The 16786-nt window shown below is 28.7% G+C and overlaps 1 protein-coding gene across 3 annotated transcripts in view; it reads left to right on the top strand.

The window, feature by feature from the left end:
- Nucleotides 1–16786, top strand: part of LOC105252583 (protein FAM13A) — a 47059-nt gene that overhangs the window by 11941 nt on the left and 18332 nt on the right. For 2 of the 3 annotated variants that reach the window (XM_011260033.3, XM_011260034.3), the window contains exons 3-5: nt 2020–2163; nt 3285–3666; nt 3850–4093. In XM_011260033.3, the coding sequence (XP_011258335.1) occupies nt 2053–2163; nt 3285–3666; nt 3850–4093 (737 nt within the window). In that variant the 5' untranslated portion in view covers nt 2020–2052. Of the gene's footprint in view, nt 1–707; nt 898–2019; nt 2164–3284; nt 3667–3849; nt 4094–16786 lie in introns of those variants that run through there. The other variant, XM_011260032.3, reaches the window with a different exon arrangement.

Here is a 16786-nt window from a genome sequence, read left to right as displayed (position 1 = left end):
TTTTCTTTAAATCCTTATAATATAATAATGTGTGCATGTCTTTAATGTTGATAGAAACGATATGCAAAATACGATTATTAATAAATTATTATTAACTTTTTAATTAATTTATTAAACTAATATATAGAGAGGCAAAATATTTTATTTAACTTACGTTAGATATAAACTACATTCGCATAATCTTAATATTATTTTTATTATTATTTTTCTTGTTATTTATCTACTTTTTTGAAACAGAAAAATCTTATTAAAATATAACACAAAGATTATTTTTAAATTATTATTATTAAATTTTTTAATGATATTTCCTTTTATTAAGCACTTTGAAATTATTTAATATACTTGAAATGATCAAATTATTATATTTAATTAAAAGAAAATACAATATATATATAATTTTTATTATTAATTAATTATAGTATCTCTAGAGGCATGATAAAAAAATAAATATTGAAATTAAATTTTTATGTTTTCGATAAACTTGATTCAAATGTAGATTATCAAAAATAATTTTAATTTTGTCAAAAAATTCTGCATAAAATCATTGTTATTTGTGAATGAAAAATATCCAAATTGCCATAATTTAAAGGACAAACACTTTGCCATCTTGCAGTAATTTTCCAATTTGCGTCATAAATTCAACATGTTGACAGCTAACGGACTAAAAAAAGTCATATTTATATTAATAGTACATAAGAGAATCTTGACGCACCTGGCTCCTCGATTACGTAATCGCAAAATTTTGGCACAATTTTGGTGCATGAATAATGTCGTTGGCGTGAAATTTCTCCGTTGGCTGCGATCAGTCGCGAGCGAGCATCATCGGCGATCATTAACCGTCTCGTAATAGTTCCTTGAAATTGCGTATTTTCCTTTCCCGCAAGAATGGATGACAAGGTAAAGTGATCAACCGTATATCGGTTATCGGTGCAATGGTCAGCGAGTTATTTTTGATAACGCTTTGTGCTGTTTAAAAGAAATTTACGTCGCAAAAAACTTGCAATTATTTAAAAGAATCGATGATTGTTGAGTGTCCGTCCGTTTCTGATGAATAATTCCTTATAAATTTTAATAAATAAAATGCTTCCAAGAAATTGTATTAAAATTATGTCGCTTTGCAATAATGTGGAATAATTAATTCAAATAGAACAGCTATATATATATATATATATATATATATATATATATATATATATATCAGAGCTATTTTTTCACAAAGTTTCAAGATATTATTTCTGAAGAATATGCTATAAACCTTTTTGCATGATTAATATACATTTTCTATATAGCGGTGTAAAAGTTTGCCGACGCGTCCTTTATTTTTATCATAATAAATAATATTGACGATAGAAGCGAGGACGACGACATTTCACGGTTCATCGATCTACTCGAACGAAGCTTTTCCTATGTTGTGAAATGCGCGTTTCTCATCATGTATCGATCGTGCGCTTGCGAAAATATTGAAATTATTCTACGATTGTTCTGTCAATGTCGGTACACTGACATGCTATTTATTCTCCAACATAATCGTGCAAATGACACCTCGCACGAGACAGAAACATCCAATTCCTTATTGAAAGAAACCGGTACATTTTTCTTTATTTTTTAATCTTATTTCTATTTAAAAACTATATATATATTTAAATTATATATTTAAATATATATATATTTTTTTTTAAATTAATATGTTCGCTTTTCTTTCACTCCTTCAATATACTATAAAATAAGTTTTTAAATTATATCGCTTAATTCTTCTCTAAATTATTTTTAATTTTTTTTCTACAAATTTAATGCTTTTTTCTGTTATGAAAAAATATTTTTTCTCCTTTTTCTACTAAAAAGTTTAGCATTCTTATTTTTTTTTATCGATATCTTTTTTCTGATTGAACCGCGATCGAAGATTTTACTCGAAGACAAGAATGGTGATCGAGTGAGAGGCAAACTTTTGAATGGCTGTCGTCTTGCATGTTAATGTAATATCATGTGATTTACAACAAGTGTACTCGTCGCTTTTGTCAGTGCGGCGGTGGGTCGCAGTACAGACAAAGTGGGATGAGACGCCCTCAGCAAGAACATCATCATCATCATCACCACCACCATCATCACCATCATCATCATGGATCTTCAACAAGCCCCACGCGTTCTCGTCAAGCACACGATAAGGTAATCTTTCTTTGACACTTTGCAACCGCTTAATAAGATATCAACCTTATGTTTTATTATTAATTAATCATAAAAATTTAATTTTGATATTAATTATTTTTTATTTTGATAACCGTATTTAAAATAGTTGTACCTATAAAACATAGAATTGTATTATTGTATTATTATTGTATTATTTTACGTATACACATATGATATATTTTAATTACTAACGAATTTCTCAAAAATTAATTAAATATTAAATTGCAATATTAATATGTATTAGAAATAATGACATGTAATTTTTGACTTTTTTTATTGTAATTTTTAGCTATCCTATTTTTACGTTAATAATTTATGTATAAGAAAAATTGTGTTGAAAAATTGTGTTGAAATTCCTATCTACAATAATTATTGCTATTTTAATAGCTAGAGATAATAGCGTATAGTAGTTGTTCTACATTCTAAATACGGTTAAGAAACTTTCTGGTTCTTCTAGTGTTGAGCGAGAATGCAGAGTATATATCTACTCGTTACTCCACTTTGTCGATACATTGCCTTTCAAGTTATTAGATCCAGACTGTTCGTCGATTATGCTTTCTCGTTCTCGTCATTTCACTAATTATTTATATGACTCGTATAAATGTCGTGTGAATATGTAAAGAATGGAATATTATGAATGATATACTGAAGATACTCTAAGAATGATTTTGCTTAATATATAATTACTTATTTAAAAATAATAAAAAAACCAAGTAAAACTTATCATAAAAGTTTTACACTTAAAACATTGTATACATATATCTTTTGTAACTTATTTTTATGCGCATAGAAATATTTCTTCTCTCCAGAAATTTTATATTTTCAATAACATATTTTGTATTTTATATCAAATATAATACTTTTAAATATCTATATAATTATATTTTTGCAATTGTTTTTAAAACTTTTTAGAATATTAATTCCACATTTGTGCGATTTTAATGATTAAAACACTGTTTACAGAGCATTATTTGCATAGTATTCATTTAATTAGAGAGTAATAATTTAGATTTTAAATATTTTTGTTTCTTGATTATGTATGTACAATGAAAACGCGCTAGGCCCAGGCGGCCTAACGAATCCCACCTCTCCTGTTTCAGGATGAATCCCGTCTCGCACGCGTGAAGCGCGTCCTGGCGGGCTCGCTGCTCGGCCGCGGTGCCGGCTCCAGCAGGATCTTCGGCACCCGGCTGGAGCTGATCGAGTCATACCTCGACACGGGTGTGCCATACGTGGTGCATCGGCTATGCAGCTACATCGAGGCGCACGGCTTCCAGAGCGCGGCGGTGTTTCGCCTGTCGGGCGGCAGTCCCCGGCTGGCAGAACGATTGAGAGCTGCCTTCGAGCGGCGAGGCGATGCCGATCTGGAAGCAGCCGGGTGTCCGCCAACCGCCGCGACTCTCCTCCGTCAGTATCTGAAGGAACTGCCGCAGCCCGTCGTGCCGTCTACCCTCGTCGGCAGACTGCTCAACGTACACGCTCGTAAGAACCGTAATGTTATTTCTTTTTTAAAATAAGAATTTTATTAAAAGACAAGATGAAGACAGGATGCACACATATCGCTCTGGATATATTTTAGATGCGACTTTAATTATTATTTAAAGGCAAACAAATTTTAGAACGCAACTCTTCATTCTAATAATTCTGTAAAAATGTTTGATGCAGAGAGTTACTCCAATGATCACGACTCGTGGATCGCCTCGACGAAGGAGCTGCTCTCGACTCTGCCGTCCTCGCATTATCATCTGCTCGGCTATCTGACGATCTACCTTAGTCGCTACGAGGTTCGACACGGACGCAGCGCCGGTGTTTGCGGCGTTTTCGCGCCTGTCATTCTGCCGCACGTGCCACCGGCGACCACTCTACTGCGGGACATTCTTGCCGAGGCGCTGGTGCTATTTCCTGACTGGTGAGTAATATTTAATGATTCTCTTAGCATGATGACATGAGGCAACTTGTAAAAATATGTAAGGAAGTCGCGCGAGTAGTTTGCGTAACTCGTCGGCAAAAGCAAATGATGTCTGGTTGTCTAATTTATTTCTATCACGGGTCCGCTTTTCCTATTTTTAGAACTATTAGATCATACTCAATATGTTACACAAGACAAGGTAGTTGTCGGGCCATAAAAGAATAACATGAATTATAGACTTATATTAAGTAATGAAATTATGGAAGTAATGAAATTATAGACTTATATTAAATAATAAATCATAGAATTTTTATTTTGCAAATTTTTAAAAAGAAAATCAATTCTAAATTATTATTTCAATGTAACTTTTTTTCTAAATTTATTTTTTTAAATATTGTTTTTTTAATTAAATTTATTTTTAAATTAAAAGATATCGGAAAAATATCTTTATAAAAGAATATTAGAAAAATATATGAATAAAAAAGAAGAAATTACAAAAAAATAAAAAACTAATACGATGACACTGATTTGCATCAAATATATAATTTTGTATATCTTTTAACCTGGCACTTCCATTATGAAAAACAAAATCAAATATTGCCAATCTGTAACTTTAATTCCAAATTTATTAATTAGCAAAAAATTGATATTAAAGATAGAAATATTGATTTAATTTAACATCACGTAAATAGGTATTTCCATTTTTGAATAATCTTTATGGTTAATCATAAATAAATAGGGATTAATTGTTATTTAATTATTTGAAAACTGCAAATAGATTTAAACAATAATATATTTTTATATAATATATTTTTATATAAATATACCAACACGAATTATTATAATTAAAGAAAAATAATCAAAAGTAAGAAATTAACAATATCAGTTTGATATCAATATTTTCCAAATTTTTAACTTTTATTGAAATATCCTAATTTCTTGAATTTGTTGTTAGCAAAATAAATATAAAAAATTATTTTTTTAACGAACAATTGTTTAAACATAATCTATAATTGACTAGTTTTAAATTGTATAAAACTCAAAGTGATGTAAAGTGATTTTCTCTATGAAAATTTTGCAAGCAATTAACTTTACAAATAATAGATAATTGAAATATTATTAATTATTTATCCCGTGATTGCTCACATCGTTTGATTGCTTTCTCCTCTTTTGTTTATTTTTTGCTGCTTTTCCATCGAATTCGCACACATTCACATGCGAATATATGGTTAATTACACATGATTGCGCGCACACTAATCAACAGAATACAAATGCCAAATTTATAATACGCAGTGTGTTAAATATTAAAATAAAGTTAGTCATTAATGGTTATAATTATTAAATACTTCGCAATAATGTCCAAGTTAATTCGTTTCATATCCTATTTTATATCCACCTTGTTAATGACAAATTTGAAAATTATGTTGGCAATTTTATATCCTGATACTACATGAGGTAATGGCTAATTGGATGCGATCGAAAGTTAATGAATAACATGAGTTGACAATCTTTAATTATTTCTAGGAAATGATGGCAATTGGCATCATTCATTACTTATCGTGATTCTCGATGATCTATTTATCAAATTAAATATTTTGAACGATTTATGCGCTTCAAAAAATTAAAACAATAGGAGATAGAATTATAAATTATTATTTCATTATAATAATTATTCCTTTATTTATTTGTTCTTGTTTTTTAATATATCTCACATTACGCTTTGAATTTTTCGCCGATTTAAATGTAATTTATATATTATTTTCATATTCATTGATCAATAATAAACATTGAATATGAATAATAATATATGAATTGAGTGATTTAAGTAACAAAAAGGTATAATTGTTCATAATTAATTAATTTAAAATCAAGAAACATAAAATATTTCATGTACAATTACTTTATAATATGTTAAATATTTTGTGACGAGATAACAAGTATATACAATGAAAATATTATTACGTTCACCTTCACATAGCGCGCTATTGTTTACATACATATGTACAGATGGTCGAACTATTGTCATTCGTGTGGCGACACTAGAGTGAAAAGCGGCGCGAGACGCTCCGTCATATTATTTTCCGAAACGCAATTACGCGACAAGTTTATTAAACGCAATCATTTCCTATGAACAATTAGAGATTGTCAATTCACGCAATTAAATAATTTCCGTGATTATTTCGTCTCAAATAGCCACTAACTCGCACAGAATTTCGCGTAGTATCTGAAAAAACTGTCGAATCACCTTGTAATTTCTCAGTCATCAACAAAACATTATCGCGGCTCGTTTAATAATACAATCATTGTTATAAGATTTATTTTTAATATTTACCATAAATTAATGCTTGTATTATTCTGGCAATTATATAAATCATAAAATCGAATAATTCAAACAAAATGCCGAGATATCAATTGTATATAATTTATTTAAAATCAGAAAGAAGAAATATTTCATGTAAATTTATTTTATATGTTAAATATTTTGTAGCGACAAAAAAATATACGTATTCAAATATTGTGTTCAATCTTCGCATATAGCGCGCTATTGTTTACATATATCGCATAGACGCTCGACTTTGTTATTGAGGACACTTGAATGAAAAGGTACCGGAATGAGACGATCCGTCGTCATATTATTTTTCGTAACGCGATCATGGGATAAGGAAATTTATTAAATGCGATCATTTCCTATAAATAATTAGAGATTGCCAATTCACATAATTAAATAATTTTCGCAATTATCACGTTTTAACTAGTTATTAATCGCGTAATATTGCACAGTATCGGATTAAAATTGCCAAATTATTTTAGAATTTTTCATTCGTCGACAAAACAGATTGAACATTATTGCAGCACGTTTAATAATTACACAAACATTATTAATATTTATTTTTAAATTTACCACATCGCGTGTCATAAATTAAGCGCTTGTATTTTGGTGATTAGTATGTGCGCGATGGTAATTAACCATATTTTTGCGAGTGAGTGTTTTATAAGTGCTACAAAGGTGCAGCAAAAGATGAACAAGACAGAAAAAGAAGGCTCGGAAAAACATCAAATGATGGAGCAACAACGGAGTAAGTAATTTATAATTTTGTTAATTCATTATTTATTAAATTAATTGTGCTTGCCAAATCTCTGCTCGATATTGATCAAACTTTATATCATTTTAAGATATAAAAATTTAGAGATAATCAATTAGAAACTTCCTCTCTAGATTTAAAATCATTATAACATCGATTATTTTTTAAATTAATTTCACAAATATTAAATTTTCAGAACTATGATATTTTAATAGTAATTATTTCGGGAAATAAATTGATGTATATCGAGCTGATATTAATTTTTGTATTATGTTTTAATATTGATGTTAATTTTTTATTATTTTATTTTTTTATATAATTATAGTATTTCATATATTATGCACTTATAAAAATGTAATATTGTAAAATATATTTGTAATATCTTTAAGCAATTAATTAACAATTAATTTTAATTTATTTGTTTTTTGTTTACAATTTATTATAAGTATTATTTGGAAACGATAAATATTAGCACTTCTGTTTTTAATGTTCTATTAATTGATAATACGAAGATGCAATAAATTTGGAATTACAATTTGCAATAAATTTAGAATAACAAATTAATATTAAATTGATAATTATATCATATATCTAAATTTCATTTCTCGAGACAGTTAACGGAAGTTAATTTTGCGAATATTGTTGAAATAGTAAAAAAACATGATATAAAATCACGATAAATTACGGCTATGCTCACATACCTAACTATTCATGCGTTGTTGGACAACAAGTTGCTCATTATCCTTCAGTCAGTTCGTGGTTTTTGCGAATAAAGCAATGAAGATTTATTAATATGAAATCTCACATAACTTTTTAAATGTCCAATAAAGAACAGAAAAATTAAAGTATAAGATTAAAAACGATTTAATTTTACAATATAAAAATAAATCTAAAAAAGAGAGAATTTTTAATATTTAAATATTAGTTTTGATCAGCTTGCAAAAATTAAATTTGTATTGTTTTTGTTATTATATTCTAAATAATTTTTAAATGGAGATACTTTATTATTATTTATATTATTATTATTTATTATTATTTGTACTAGTAATATAATTTAATATAGGATAATTTTATTTAACTTGTAATTTTGACTTCAAAAATTTTTATTGTACCTAACTAATTCTAACGCATTAATTTTGAATAAAACGGTAATCTAAAATTCGCAAAGATTTGGTATTGTTGTAAATAAAGAGAATCGTTTTAATTCTTTGTTATTTTTCAATAAAAGTTGTCACAAATTACGGTATAATATCCGTCAAATAAACGGATCAAAGTACTGGACTTTGTTAATTAATTTGGAAATCTGATTTAGTCGTTCTGTCGTACATTATCTGTATTGCGAATCACACAAAAGTAACTTATTTGAATATGCTCGATCACTAACTACACTGCGAAACAAATTATAAAGTACGCTTTGCAGAAAATGTTCTGCAGCTGAATTAAGCTATCTAATTAATTACTTATTCGCGTTTCAATTTTTTCGCACTATCTCGATATCGTAATATCGCTTACATTTCCAACAATTATTCATTTGCCGATTGACAGATCTATATTATTTTAATAAACTGTTCCCTGAAATCACAAACGAAATGAATTTTCCGCGAATGCCTGTCCCTTTACAATAAACTGTCTAATTGGACTCTTTTACTTCCATTCGAGAAAATTTCTTCCCTGATGGGAGAGAGTCGACGTTCGCTTATTATTTCTTAACCCGAGGCACTCTTTTCGCCTCAATTGCGTTAAGACCGCTTAGACAGTCTCAATGGAGGAATCTAGTGCACTTGCAATTTCATTTTTGCAATCTCAATAGTATATCGAGCAGGCCAAAAATGAAAAAAAAAAAAAGTAAAAACAATTTTATTAAATCTAATTTCGAATATGTATGTTTCTGTAAATCTCATATTATAAAATATCATTTTCTTGATACTTTTTAACATTAATTTGACATTTATTTTATAAAATCTGTAAATCTCATATTATAAAATGTCATTTCTTGATACTTTTTGAAGATCACTTTTGAACATTAACTTTAACATTTTTTACAAAATAGCTCTTCATTAAAACTAAAATTATTAATAAATTAAATTAGTAATTGAAAGAGATATACATATAAATCTATAAATAAATTAAATAAATGTTATCGTGTTCTGCTTGGCACATACTTGAATCGATAGATTTGGTAAAATTCTGTGCATGTACAACGTATGCGAGAGAAACTAATCGTTTCTCGGATTCGCGTGTATATGAAGGATTTTTCTCTTGGTTCCACGTACAAGCGGGTACGATTTCATTGCGCGTAAAAGCTCCCAAATCACGCAAAAAGCATATTAAACCGCATCGATGATCGATTCGGATCGCGGAATACGAATGCAGAAGTCTAGATACAAATAAACATTGCAAAATTATTTACATATCAATACTAGTTTCGTTTCCTTTTTTTAATGAAATATCAAAATTAACGATTTTCCATGACTAATAATGAAGTAAATGATGTAATAATATAAATATATTTATAAATTTTTATAATAATAATAGATACGCGTTCTCTTTCTCTTGATATTCATTTCAATTGTATATATTAAAACAATGAAAAGTTGATGATATCCTAATTTATTCTCATTTTAGCAAAATTTCCCGCAAATTTTGTTCGAATTTCACGCACAAATTATTAAACGGCGAATATTAAACAGACGTTGCTTTGGACCTAGTTATTTCTGTATGCGTGCAAATTAGCTTTTAAGCGGAAAAGTCACGGATGAAATTGGTAGATTGCGTCAGATTGCAAGTGTAGGTAGAAACTGCGAGAATATCCGCGACCTTCTCCACGATTAATTTCGTTCATTATGCCATATCATTGAAGCAATGAAATACTTAGACGTTAATAAGAATTCATGGTCTTCGGCCTTGCTGCAAAATCGCTTGCCATTGACGCGCGTACTTGAATGCACACTTGATGCACTTCCTTTTCCCTCTCTCTCGCTTTCTTTTTTATTGCATTTTTCGACTTTTGAAGAATGTGTATTTTCTTATCTGCTTTAATTTAAATGTAACTGTATCTATAATTTCTATCTACAATTTGTTTCTATTTATAATTTTGATTTATAATAATTTGTTTTATTGCATTTTCGAAAAAAAATTTCTAAACTCTTAACTTTCATGATAATGAGATTCCTATAATTTAAATATCTTTAAGATTGACAAAAAATTAGGAATTAAACTTATAGACATGCGTATAAATCAATTTTCGATAAAAGTATATATTTTATCATCTTATGTTATGCAAAATTGATTATATGTATGTGTATGCTATATGAATTAATTTTTTTAAATTAGTTTCATATTAAGAAATTTATCGTGATTATTTAAGTATCATTAAAGTGATTATTTGAATATCATAAAAATTAAGAAACAAAATTTTTTAAACAAATTTTTGATTAAAAATAATATTAAACTCTTTTAGTTTTAATTGTAAATTTTATTTGTGTAAGTCTCAAGGCATAAATTAATATTATATAAAAAAAATTTAAAAACTAAAAATTAAATTAAGGAATTTCTCTAAGATTTAATTTAAAATATACGCAGTGCGCAAGGTCGATTTAATCTTTAAAGTGCATTAAATGGTTAAGCGACCAGGAAGTCGTGAGCTTTCGAGAAAAATCGGAACAATCCACCTCCTTGAGAGTTGTTAAATCGAAAAGTTTCTCCTTAATCCTACGCGCGTAATGAATTATTAATGCATGTTGTCTGTCTGATATATATAATAGTCGTTATTTTTTCTTTGCTGTGTATCGATTGCAGCTTTCTGCGTATCTAACTAAAAATAAAATCAAGAGCGACATAAAATTGCTTACTAGATATTAATAAACTTTTACGCAGTTCTCAAACTAAAGAAACCGTATGAATGGTTTAATATTGTATTAAAATATTCTATAGATGATGTCGATTCTTTGATTGAGAGAAAAAAATATCCACTCTTCTTAATATTTTACCTCATTAATATTAATATTCTGAACATTTTCATCTTATAAAAAATTACAAATTAGTTTTAAATGCAATTAAGTTAATTTAAATTTAAATGATATTGAATAAATACTTAAATAAGACGAGTAAAAAAATATTATAATTTTATATAAAATGACTATTATATATTTGATATATTTCTTTCATCTAACATAATCACTACTCGGTATTATATTTTTGTCAACTTTTTATAAAAGATGATAGAAATTATTGCTTTTTATAAAAGATGATAGAAATTATTAAGAAAATAATTTGCAAAATTAATAATAATATTTAGTGTTGTATTAAAATCCGTGATTATAATTAGATGAAACTGCGAGCGAACGATTAATCTTAGCTTATAAAATACCTAAGCATGTCACGCTGGAAAAAAAGATCATCGCTTTACTCACATGAACGGCACGTGACGGTTAAAGTGTGATGCGATAATCGTTTTTAAGGGACGACGTAGCTCTTTTTCCTGAAAAAACCAGCTTCTACAAAAGATTGATCGCTCTCTTGCCGAGATCACAGCGGTCACGCGAGATTAGCAAACTCTACTGCATTCATACAAGATACAATAGCGATGTAGAATAATAAATAAAGACACGCATAAGTTGCGAGTTTACTGTGATTTATAAAACTATAAATATGTGTGAATATATGTTTTATATTTAAAAAACCTATTTTAAGAAAACTATCGATTACATTCTGCGATTGTTAATTTTATTAATGATTTAAAAGTTTATTTAAAAGTTTAAATAACCATAATTTCCCAAATTATCGCATAAATTATATCATTATTCTATTATATATTTATTAATCACATTTATTATTTAAGATTTTAAATTATTTGTGAATAGTTTTTAATAATATATGATAGATTTAATAATATTTTGAAGATGATTGAAAAATTAAATTTTAAAATGAAACAAAATAGAAATTTGCAAATTGTATAAATATAGGAGAATAATCTTAATGTATAGGTATATTATTGAATATATTTATTATATGTACAAGTTAAATCTGGTAATACAGAAGTAAAAATTAACGTGACGTTAATCATTTTTTTCTGCAAATATGAGAAATCCGTTAAGAAATCTCTTTTAAAAAACTTTATAAAATAATTTATACCTTCAATAATAAATGTGTGTGTGCGGGAAATAATTTATATTAATAATATTATGAAGTTAATTAAAATAATATTCAATTCGGTTTCGTGTTCCAACCTGACTGACTGCTGACATAGTAGAATAATTTTATATAAATAGCAGTTGTTTGATATGCGCTGCATCTTGTAATAAAGAAAGCAATTGATAAAGTAAACATCGATAGATAGGTAAATTGCCGAGGAAAGAAAGACGAGAGATTGTATCGTGCGTTCTAGATCGATCGAGACCTCGTTTTAGGGTATTGGCTTAAGATAATCAGCGTTATGTACGGTCATGCGTTTTCATGGATCTTGCGTCATCACCGCCGACGCTGAGACGAGCAACGTCCGTGAATATTGCATCGTGTGCATGAATATTTCACGCCGTCTCCGCTGTCTGCGCTTGGTACGTGTCCAAAAATCTCTTCGACTTTTTTGGAAGTGGTTGACACGTTATATAAAATTCTAATTAGTTGACGCGCGAACTCCGCTGATATAAATAAATAATATTATATTATGTGAAAGATTGAGAAATGTCATTATATTTTATCACGATTTGTTATATTCCATGGAATTCAATTTTATGCAAGATATTGAAAAAATTAAAAGTTTAAAATGGATTGTATTTATTTTTTTAAAAAAATGTTAAGCTATACATGTAATATCGAAAGGCTTTTAACAATTTTATGGCTGCGTAAAATTTAATTAACATTTTATAAAGCTAAGAAGTTTAATAGAAATAAATTATAATGTTTTTTAAAAGAAGAAAAAGTGTAATTAATATGTGTAGTAATATTGGAGAAATTTTACGATTTCAAAAACCTCAATCATTGCTTTAAAGCAAACGATAGAAGCGCAAGTGCAATCCGGTTCAATTTAAAACAGGTTCAATGAGACTGATCTGATAAAAGATTTCACCCGATATGAAGTTTCTTCTGAAGATTTACAGACTAATATATGCAAACACAATCGAGCTGCTGGATATCTCGTGAATATTCATAATGCGATGGGTAGTTCTGTGTTCGCTTTATCTATCTTAGTCGATCGCTTTGAACGAGCTCCAAAACCATTCTCCCAATCGCATCTAATCGATAACGCAATACGTATTGATTATACAGCCGATGCAATATGAATACATTGTTCGTATCTCGATCGACAGCGAGACGACGACAATCGAATTTCTCGGCGATAAACTAGCAAGCACTGCTAATAATCGCGAGCTGTAAAAGAAATAGCCTTTCACGCGAATAAAAATTTCCGCTACGTCAACACATTTGAACAACATATTACGACAGTCGCACATTTTTGTTCAACTTTTTAAATGGGACACTTAAAAATTATAAACGCGATTTTAAACGAAAAATTGGACACGTTTAATAAATTTTTATCAGCATATATGTCAGCTTTTTACTAAAATCTAAAGAATTATTAATAATCAATTATTTAATTTTTGCATCAATTACGCGTAAAAAGTTTCACATTATTTGCATATTAATTAAAAAAATTTACAAGAACTTCTAAAATTTATGTGACACAGGATGATTGCAAGAGAAATTGCACATTCGTCAGTTCGTAACGTCATACATAGCGCATTAATTAGACTGGATCGATTAATAAGTCCATATCTGCTATTCTGAAATGTCGACAAATCATGTGCATATACATTGATAAGTGAGATGCAAGTTGCATCGCTGAACATTTCGATCACACGTATTAGCTCGTAACGAAGGTATGCAATTATATATTCTGTTCACGTGTTGCTTAAATGTCCTCTTACTACTTCTTTATTATCCCTGGCACGCTGCTTAAAGACTGAGCCAAAAATACAAAAATAACTTCTTCAATCTCAGTTTGGCAAGTAGTTTAAAATACATCTTATAGAAAAGAAGCTTTGACAAGTTATGTCTCGGATTATGCAACATATTTCCTTTTTGATGAGTATATGAATTAAACATTATAATATAACACAATAATATTATATAAACAAATGTATAAATATATGTATTTTTTATGTAAATCTAAAGCGTGTAGCAAAAATAAATAATATATTTCTGATATTTATGCATTTTGAAATTAATTGGAAGCATAAATAAATGCACGATGAAACAGAAATATGTCCACATATCTTAAGAGAAATTAATATTGGGAGATATAAATTTTCTACAAATCACTGCATAAAATAATCGCCACAGATTATTAAAAAAATTAATTTAAAAAAACATTCATGCATATATAAATTTTCCTCAAAACGAGTATTATCTCTTTATTATCTTCAATTTTCCCATATGTCATAACATTTTTAACTTGTCTAAGAATTTCTCTAATAAAATATAGAAAGCGAATTAAATTTTCATCCCATTGGCGCAGTGCAGTCTAGATAAGAATAAAATAGAATAAATGATCACAAAGAATCAGTCTATGCATTATTACGCGATAAGATAAGGGAAAAATTATGCGCAGGATGACTTTGATACCTCGAAAATATCACGGGGGGAAGAAGTAAGGGGGAGGATTTGCCACGATGGGAAGAGTAAAAACACAGTAAATTTTTTTTACACACGAAATCGTTTTTAGCTTTTACAATCGAAGTTCGTTTTGTATTCGACACGTAAACAAAAGGCAACAATAAAAATCGCTCGCACCGCCTCACGACCGAAATTATCTTGTTCGCGAGATCCGTGGTGCGTTTTATTACAATACCTACGAGTGTGTGAGCGAAATGCGAGGCACTCCGATTTCTCTCTGAATCCAATTCGATCGCCAACAATGACGCGATATGCGATACATGAGAATCGGATAGTGTCGTCGATTAATTGGAAGCCGCGGATCGATTACACGTTTCATCGATCTCAGAGAGAGAAAGATAGAGAGAGAGAAGGAGAGAGAGCGAGAGAGAGAGAGAGCGATGTAACGACCTCATCGGTGACATATGATATCATGAATTTTCGTGAACCATTCGCGGTAATCATCACCTAATTAAAGCAGATGTAACGAACAACGTTTGTGAATATTGCTAGTCATGCATGATGTCATACATATACACATATATAGACACATAATGATGACCGAATATATTTTCATTATTATTATTCAAACTTTAATATATACAATAAAGTTAAAAATTATATAACAAAGTAAGATTCAAATTATTTCGCTATTCTTTGTTTTTTAACTATTTCTAATATCTTTTGAGAATAAGCTAAACATTATTTATAAAAATTATTATGGTATAATGAAATAAAAATTTTATTTAAAAATTGTAATCTATGTCAGGACTGATTAAGATCGCTAGAAAATTAAATGATCATATTCGATGGATATTATAAAGCGAAAACAATTAATAGAAAATTCGTATTGACACACAGTATAAAGGTTATTATTAACCAATGTTGATAGTAGAGTTATTTTTAATGGAGAAAGAGCTAAACATTATTTATAAAAATTTTATTGTGGTATAATGAAATAAAAATTTTGTTTAAAAATTATAATCTATGCGTCTCGAATGATTGAAATCGCTAGAAAATTAAATGATCATATTCGATGGATGTTATAAAGTGAAAACAATTAGAAAATTCGTATTGACGCAGTAAAGGGTATTATTAACCAATGTTGATAGCAGAATTATTTTTAACGGAGTCGTAACTTCGTGGCTTTTAAAAATATTTTTCTTCCCCATCGCGGTTAGAATTGTTTCTGTTCGCGGTAAGTTTCTTTGCTGGATGATTACAAGAGTGAATTGCCGTTGAGATTTAGTTTTAATCAAACTATAAAGTTAAGTGTAATAAATAGTTAATATATCACAAAGGGGGCGATGTTAGTGACAAATATTGTTGAGATTTTTTTCACGTGATAAAGCTTTACGATTTATTTGATATTACTTCGGGATATCAAATCTAATCGTGTATCTGAAAATTTAAATAACGTTTATCGATCTTATGTAATAACAAAAAATATGCAAGCGCGTCGATAATATGAGATATAAATTTAAGTGAAAAGTATTTTGCGCCTATCATCTACCACATGTTTCTCCAATTCGCAAATACATTTTAAAATTTATTTTTAAGATTCTTTAAAATCTTAATATATGCAAGATAAACAAAAATAAAATATGTAAGACAAACTATTATTTGAAAATATTTTAAATATGTGAAACATATCATGAAGGAGAGAATTTTTCCCGCGAAGACTGCAAGAATTTTAGAGGTTGCAAGCTATTGAGGTCCATATGTCGATGTGACCGTACGATACTGTAAGATTACCTTTGTGTAGAGAGAACTGCGTAGTTTTCTTTAGTTCAATGTGTGAGAGAAGTTGACTGGAATCTCTCTCTCTTTCTCCACGACTCTGTGAATATGATTCTGGCAGCTAACCAGGATTTCATCTTAAGCATCGATGGTCTCCGGCTACATTCCATACCGTAATTTTATAGAGATTCTACTACAAAGACATGCGTCTTCTTA

The sequence above is a fragment of the Camponotus floridanus genome, unplaced genomic scaffold (assembly GCF_003227725.1).
Source record: "Camponotus floridanus strain SB8 unplaced genomic scaffold, Cflo_v7.5 scaffold5, whole genome shotgun sequence".
Taxonomy (NCBI): domain Eukaryota; kingdom Metazoa; phylum Arthropoda; class Insecta; order Hymenoptera; family Formicidae; genus Camponotus; species Camponotus floridanus.
This window is presented reverse-complemented; position numbering and strand designations above follow the sequence as displayed.